This window comes from Trichosurus vulpecula, chromosome 3, assembly GCF_011100635.1.
Source record: "Trichosurus vulpecula isolate mTriVul1 chromosome 3, mTriVul1.pri, whole genome shotgun sequence".
Lineage (NCBI taxonomy): Eukaryota > Metazoa > Chordata > Mammalia > Diprotodontia > Phalangeridae > Trichosurus > Trichosurus vulpecula.
Window position 1 is genome coordinate 298,347,341 of NC_050575.1, and position 8,257 is coordinate 298,355,597.

Below are 8,257 nucleotides of genomic sequence, written 5' to 3' on the forward strand. Positions count from 1 at the left end.
GAAAATGATAAAAAAAATTTTAAAAGAACCTCAATTTCTAACACTCAAAGCCCCCAAAGCACTGCTATGTGGATTCATTGTCATGCCTTGAAGATTTTTATGCTTCTTGACTAAGTAGGATAGAAATGGCATAGGCGAATTGAACATAACTGTTTCCTAATATTCCATTTGAAGAGATTCTCCCATTTCAGCCTTAACTACTCCAGCAAAAATCAGGTTAAACTGTCTTACCAAGAAAGCCTCACCCACTAAACTTGTGCTACCTATCCTCAAGATTCTATAGCAGCAAGTTGATCCCATCACTGGCCTTCAGAAGCTCTGCAGAGAAACTCATGGGAAAAAAGGTTTTACCTGCTTCTAGTGACCAGAGGACCTAGGTAATCATGATCGTGAAATATGGCAAGACTCCTTGTTAAATTGTCTGGGTCACTCTGCTCCGGGATCCCTTGCTGGTGGTCTGGGGCAGCCTCAGAAACCTCTTGAGTTTGTGAAGGTGGATCTCCTATTGCCACAATATCTGAGAATCCAGCAATATCTGGAAAAAAATTTTTAAAAATCCACAAGACAGATTAGGCTGTGGAGAGAGTCATGATTAATTTGTCTTATGGATAAGTCCAGAATAACTGATGTTTAGCTGCATCAGAATAAGTGATACAGTACTTTCAAGTTTTCAAAAGTGCTTTATATATCCGTCAAGTTGAGGCTACTAGTAACACAAGCTGTATTTTAACTGTGGGAAGAGAAAGCAAGGCAACTTACTCCTGATTACACAGCTATTAGATGACAGAAGCAGGATTTGAACCCCCAAAACTGAAAGTAGAGCCAGATGGCTCCTGCCCTGGAAATTCACCTGGGCAGCAACTCTTTAAGAAAACCTATCGTGCTGTCTTTGGGCAGCTAGGTGGTGCCATAGTGCATAGATCTCCAGTCCTGGAGTCAAGAAGACTCATTCCTGTATTCAAATCCCACTTTGGACACTTACTAGCTGTGTGACCCTGGGCAGGTCACCTGACCCTGTCTGTCTCAGACACCTCATCTGTAAAATGAGCTGTAGTAACTTTGCCAAGAAAACCCCAAATGGGGTCACAAAGTCAGATAGGACTGAAACAACTCAACACCCAACAACTATCCTATCCAAAAGGTTATTCAAGCAGGGAACAGGTAGCCATTGAGTGACAGAATGTAAGGGAAGATAAGGGAGAGAATCTCATGCATCAGGGTAGATTGTACTAGGGCCTCCTGAAATCCCTGCTTTGACCTAATCTTTGTGTTACTGTCACTGTGTTACTGTCCACAGACCCATATTGAAATGAAGGGTGTTTTCATACACTTTAGATGAGCTAATAGTTACCCTCAGTAGAATGACTTTGTTTTTCAGGCAGCATGGTGTTTTCTTCATCTTCTTCCTCCATTTCCTCTAGTGGTCTTACAGGAACTTCTCCTTCCCACTGGCCCTGATTGGGGTTGGAAGTGAAGGTTTTGGGAGGAGAGGAAGAAAAAAAAAAAAAACAACATTTCAGGTCCCCATAGGAAGGTAGGCATGTCACTTCTAGAGATCCTTATATGAATGAATAATTCATGTCATTTCATTTAAGACATGTATATGAGATTTTGTGGAAATGATTAGATCCAACCTTTTGTGAAATCTTCAGATTACCTCCCACTCCTCCCCACGTAACAAGTTGAAAAAATAGTAGCCAACAGGTGGAAATATCTTTACCTCTGCAACTGGAGCTTGAAGACTCATTGTCATCTTCTTGGCAAGCGTTCCAGTGCCCTTGGAAAGACTGGAGGTAGGATTGCTAGTTGCTTTGATGAGAAAAACAAGGGAGATTAAGGAGATTTTAGAGCAGGGAGGAGCCCAAGATCTGGAGCTATATCCTTTTATTGCCACAATAAGAGGGAAATAGAGGTCTGGATGGGAAAACAACCTAACATCTAGTTTGTGTCTCCTCAACCCCCAGTACTGTCCCTCTTGAAATTATTGATTCCTTATGGACTTATTCTGACCTTTCTAGTAGGATACAAATTCCTTGCTGGCAGGAACCATGTTTTTATGGCTTTCTTTGTAACTTCTGTCTGCCTCAGTTTTGTCTTCTGGAAAATGGGGATGATAGCATCTACCTCCCAAGGTTGTTGTAAAGCTCACATGAGAATAGTTATAAAGCTCTTTGAAAACCATTAGGAGTTATGTAAATTCCAGCTATTATGCCAATGCTTACTACAACACCCAGCACATAGTAGGTGCTTAATAAATTCTTGTTACTTGACTTGCTGAATAAAAGTTTCTCAAGGTCAGGGACTCTTGTCTGTGTATGCCTAGGGTTTAGAGTCCAGGGGACACTTTAAGTGCTCCCTGAATTAAGATTCTCTCATCTGACACAATGAGAAGTCACAGGTTTGTTGAAGTACTTCTTTCCTAAGATGGAAATCACTTGGTGGTGGAAGGGGGAAAGGGGCAGAGTGACAGAGAAACACGTACACAAGGTGACCAGACAAAAAATACTGACAACTTAGAAAAAAATTAACAGGATTTCAGCAGTATTCTTGTTCCCTATGTAGAATTCTTCTCCAAAAGCATTATACAAAACCAGTGAAGGCAGACTTGGATGCCATTAGAGAGCATTACTCTCTGCTACAAAGAAAGGACATCATAAAAATGGTGCGAGCTGTCTCTAGTCCAAGGGAGAATTTGCCTGGCCACCCAAACTCCCTTCCCTAGCCACCTCTTTATTGGAGTGTTTAGTTTCTTGAGAACACTTACACTTTCCCTTTTGTATTTGTATCCCCAGTGACTGGCACATAATGGGGACTTAATGAAAAAGAGAGAAGACTGAAGATGGAAAGAAAGGGGAGGTAAGGCTAAAATCACCTGGTCCTGAGACTTTACCTATGTTAGACTGGCATAATAGTGAGCTTTTCTATAACTCCTTATCTTTTCAAAGACTTTTACAATGATTTTCACGTGATCTTCACAACAGCCTTGGGAGGTAGACGCTATTATTTGAAACCGAGGCAGACAGAAGTTAAGTGACTTGCTCAGGGTCACGCAGCTAGGAAGTATCTGGATTTGAATTCAGGTCTGACTCCAGGTCCACTGAGCCACCTAGCTGCCTCTTACGTTTCTAAGCAAGGCTCTGCTTTACAAGGTCATTGAAGGGGCTGTATTATACAGCTCTGATAAACATAATTGCATCCCCAGGGATGGAAGTGGGAGAAAGGTAGGGAGAGACGACCTACCCTGGAGCAGATCTTGCCTTAAGTCCTGTTCAGTGGCACTATCTGTCTCTAACTGCTGCTGAAGTGGTGCATTTAGAGAACTCCTATGTGGAACATGAGAAAGACAGCATAAGACAAGGCCTTTTTATACCTTAGCACTAGATATCCTCTGCACTTGGGCCTTGACCCTGCATTTGAGGTCTACCTCACCTTCTCTCCCAAACACCCCATAACAGATCCAAGGAGGAAATTGTTTTGGAATGCCTTAGGTATATGAAGTAGGAGAAACCCCAAGGGCCACAAGGTGATGTCAGAGTTGAAGGACAGCCTACCTACCTGGTCATAGGAAACAGAGGACGTGATTCCCCTACATCAGAAGGGGTGGGGACATTTGAATAATCTGGAAGAAGCCCTGGGCTGTCTATAGCTGTATTCCTCTTTTCTTCCTCTGGTTCTTTCATCAAGTCAGGGATTAGAGGGAAAAAAAGATTAATAAATATATTAATAAGAAGTAAAGAAAAGGAATAAGCATTTTTCTAGTGCCTACTCTGTGCCAGGCACTGTACTAAGTGCTTTTCATTAAAGATTTTATTTGATCTTTACAATTCTGGGAGGTAGGGGATAGTATTATCTCCATTTTACATTTGAGGAAATGGAAGCAAACAGAGTTGAAATGACTTTCCCAGGTGGCATGGCTAGTAAATGTCTAATAGGGAACTCAGGTCTTTCTGACTCCAGGCCCAGAGCTCTATCCACTGTACCACCTTGTTTGCCTTTATCTGTCAGGACGATAGAGCTTTCAGAAAACTAGAGGAAAATAAAGTTACAACATCCTTCTCTTGAGATACTAAACATAAGCAAGAACATTCTTGATAGGAACTCCAGCATAGCCACAGAGTCAAGAGAGGGAAAAAACCAGGATATAAATGTGGGGAGTAGTGTGGAAGAAGACAATGAAATACACCCTCATGCTGAAGAAACTGGTAACAAGAGATTTCTGTACCTTTTCCCCTTCTGCTTTACCCAATGAGGATAATTATGTTCTTTCTAACATTTGCAAGAGGGGTAAGATCAATTATGCTTGGCCATATGTAGGTATGCTAAGAAATCTTTAAAAGGAAGAGCTAAGGATAATCATTAGAGGAAAGGAGAGGGGTGAAGGAGGAGAGAAAGAAGAGTGTTCAATGTTCAGTCCATTTTACTAAGAAATCATAACTCTACCTTTTTCTAAAAAAGGGTTCTTAGAGAATCTAAGCCATCACAACTATCTCGCCCAGGTTTGCTCTAACAATTTGGAGGAAGCACACAACCTTTTTCAGGTCTCAGAGCTAACTACATTATAATCATTGCCTGAACAATATAACATTAGCACACCTAGCCACTAAATTTGAGGGGGGGAAAGTATGTCAAGATCTCCAAGTTTAGTGGGATGCCAAGGGAAAAGTACCTAAGCTCATGTGCTGAGAAAGGGTCAGCTACCACAACCCCCAGCGTGGGGCTTTTCATTTTAAAGGGTACAGAGTCCCACTTTCTTTTGATCACCTTCCCATTACAAGGAAGGGCCATCAGTATGGAATATTACCATACCACACACCCTTCTGAACAGGCTTCTCCAGAGCACTGTTGGGCAATCCCAGAAATCACAAACTGGGGCTGCTAGCTTTTGTGCTTCTTTATTCCTCAACATGTCAAAAACTGAATTTATCTTTCTCCCCAAACCTCCCCTTCTAAAATTCTCCAACAATGTTGAGGACATTACCCTCCTCCCTGTTATCCACAAACTCACAACTTAAGTTTCACTTTCAATTTTTCACTAATTGTTCTCTCTCACACACACACACACACGCACACACCCTATGTCTAATCAGTTATCAAGACCTATTGATTTCATCTTTGCAACATCTCTCAAATACATCTTCTTTTCTCCCAATACTGTTACCACCCTGTGTCAGTCCCTATTAATACAATAGCCTGCTGTCATAAGTCTCCCCCAAATCCACTACATCCTCCATTCAACCACCAAAGTGATTTTCATAAAGTACATGTAGGTCTAATTGTCACCCCAACACACACACACACACACACACACACACACACACACAGTAATGACTCCTTGTCACCTCCAGGATCAAATACAAAATCCTATTTATCATTCAAAGTTTCTCATAACCACCACTATCACTTGCCAACATACCTAGATTCATGGCCTTAGATTATGGGTTCCTTGGAATCAGCTGGGTGGTGTTAACACAGTGGGCCTGGAGTCAGCAAAACCCACTTTCAAATCCAACCTCAGATACTTCCTAACTGTGTGGCCCCAGGTGAGTCATTTAATTTCTACCTCAGCTTTTCTCAACCATTAAATGAGGATAATTATGGCACCTACTTCCTAGGGTTGTTGTGAATATTTATGGAGTGTTAAGCCCAGTACCTGGCACATAGTAAGTGTCTAATACTTGTTCCCTTCCCTCCTTGCTGTTCTTCAAGCCAGACACTATTTCCTAAAGGTTGGCATTTCTTCTGGCTGCCTACCCATGCCTGGGATGTTCTCCCTCCTCGTCACTGCCTCTTCCCATGAGCCCTGTGAGGCGATGCTAACAGATGGGGAAAATAAGACTGAGAGAAATTAAATGACTTGCCCAATGTTGCAGTGAGGAAGTGGTCTGGGTACAATTTGGACTCAGGCCTTCCTGACTCTAAGCATAGCATTCTCTCACTTATGCTGCCCACAGCCAGGATTCAAAGCAGGACAGCCCTAAGGGTCATGTGTCATTACTTACTGACAGTGCAGACGCTAGAGGTTTTAGGTTCTGGAGTGTCCTGTGGCAAGAAAAATGGAGATGGGATTGGGTGGGGCGGGGAGAGAGAAAGTTATCATCAGAAGTTATGATAACTCCTTTTCAGGCCCACACTCAGATGCGTCCCCCTTCCCCACTCTCATCCTCTGCCAAAAACCTAACCAAAACACCCTCATTTCTTGCCTTCCTTCACTAGCTTGGGGTCAAACCCCCTCAGAGCTAACTAGAATCCAGTGAATTGAAATAACTGAGATTTTTTTTCTCCTGTAAGAACTGTTAGATTTAGGAAAGAGGAACCCAATAAAATATCAAGGACATACTCTTACGACTTTGCCTTTCCCTTCCCAAAATGCGTAGTGCCCCACCCCAAAACATAATAGAATAAGTTTGTATACACTGCCTCCTTTTCTCCATCCCCAAAGCACCAAGGCAAAGGGGAACAACATATTTTATACTATTTCACCACTCATCAGTTGAACAGTTGACCCAGATGTTTCTCTTCATCTATTTCACCTGCAGGACAGGAACGTCCTTTTTGTCCACTCCCCATAGCCTTCTAAAAGGGCCCTACAGTTCCCTAGGGTCAGCCTTGTTTGTCAAGCAACACCTAGGTTTCATAATGTATCAGGGAAGTCATTCCAATTTCCTTTCCAGTTCTCCAGCCTCCAGTGAGGCAAATGGACCCTTCAAAGACCTAGAGGTCTTTTTCATTTGCGGGGTGAGGGAGGGGAAGAAATAAGATTCACCTTTTGCAGAGAGGGGCTGAAAGACCAGGACATCACCACCCTTCTAGGTAAGCCACATGACCCCCAAGATCTGCCATCTCCTCCTCCCTCCCACTCCTAGCCTTGGGCTGACCAGCTACAAGACAATGCTTCCACCTGGTGGTTACAGTGAAGTCTTGCAGCTTAGTTGAATCAAAGCAATGAATTTCCACTACTCAACACACTTGGGAAAAGAACATCTATTTGCAAAGTGTCTGCAGCCCCTTCAGAGGTACATGTGTATGTGTGTATACACACACACACACACAGGCTCTTCCCCACTCAAGCAGTTTTCTTGTACCTCACTGAGACTGGTGGCTTCAGAGTCAGGTTTCCTCTCATCAGTGAGAGATCTCGGGTTCACAGACTGACTAAGGAAAGTCTCTTCCACTAAGAAAGACAAGGGAGAGTTGAAGTTAAATTCTATCACCAAAATTTGACCTCAGGTTTGACTGTCTCATAACCCATATGTCTTTCCGTGACATCACATTGCCTCAGAGCTGGGGAGGAGAGGAGCACAGAAGCTATCATAGCCCAGCTAAAAGGGAGGGATGGGGAAGGGAAGAGGGGAAGGGACACAGCACCGAAGAGGCCCTCAGGGTACTTAAAGGTTTAGTCTAACAAGATAAGTCTGACTCTCTCTCTTTCTTCACTCCCCTCTTCTGAGAAGCCATACCCCAACGTGAACCTCTCCCATTTAAGGGACAACCTGGAAGAATATCCCCATATACTCAACCTATCCACTAAGTCAGAATAAAGGTCAAAGATACACAACCTTGGAAAGTTAATCGGCAGCAGCTGAGTATTTTCCACACAGACCGCATGAAGAATGGCATTTTGTCTTCTAAGTCCAATTGATTCACTGACGACTGTTTCCGGACTACCTCTAGTCCTCTAGCCTCCCTTATTTCTAAGGAAGAGCTGGAAAGATCTGGTTAGATGTGGATAACAAAACCACCTGCAACAGAAGAGTATTAAATCTTTGAGGGGCCAACCTCTTTGCCCCCAACCCCCACCAAAAGTAGATGGAAAAAACACAGGGTAGGGAGAGGTAAGTGTAGGAGGGTGATGGGGAAGGGAAGGCTCCCATGGGAGCCTTTTCCTTAAATAGAGGTAGGAGATGGGTGTGTGGGGGATGGGAATGCAATCAAATATTCTGACAAGTCAGTGTTTTCAAACTGAGATCACCTGATTCTCCTCACCTGAGTGATTCAACTCCCCAGAACAACTGTGGCATCACTGAATTGATTTTTCAAAGGGTAAAATACAGAGTAGTCCAGAAGTCATAGAGCAGTTTTAAGCTGTAATGTCTTAATCACTTTAATCATTTTTAATAGCTTAAAATTGCACTACGACTTTTGGTACACCCTATATAATTGATGTAGAGGATATGAGCAGCCATCCTTTAAGAAATACTATGAAAAGACAGAACCACGGGGCAGGTGGGGGATGACTAGTCCTGTCTCTATTTCAGAA

The 8,257-nt window shown here is 42.9% G+C and overlaps 1 protein-coding gene across 1 annotated transcript; it reads right to left on the reverse strand.

The window, feature by feature from the left end:
• Positions 1–347: 347 nt before the first annotated feature.
• Positions 348–7,617, reverse strand: LOC118842510. Its single transcript, XM_036749990.1, has 8 exons — positions 7,557–7,617; positions 7,083–7,171; positions 6,000–6,039; positions 3,556–3,673; positions 3,241–3,323; positions 1,721–1,809; positions 1,352–1,454; positions 348–535 (listed from the first exon to the last, which is right to left on the reverse strand). The coding sequence occupies exons 1-8, from the start codon at positions 7,615–7,617 to the stop codon at positions 348–350; spliced, it is 771 nt and encodes a 256-aa protein (XP_036605885.1).
• Positions 7,618–8,257: the final 640 nt, after the last annotated feature.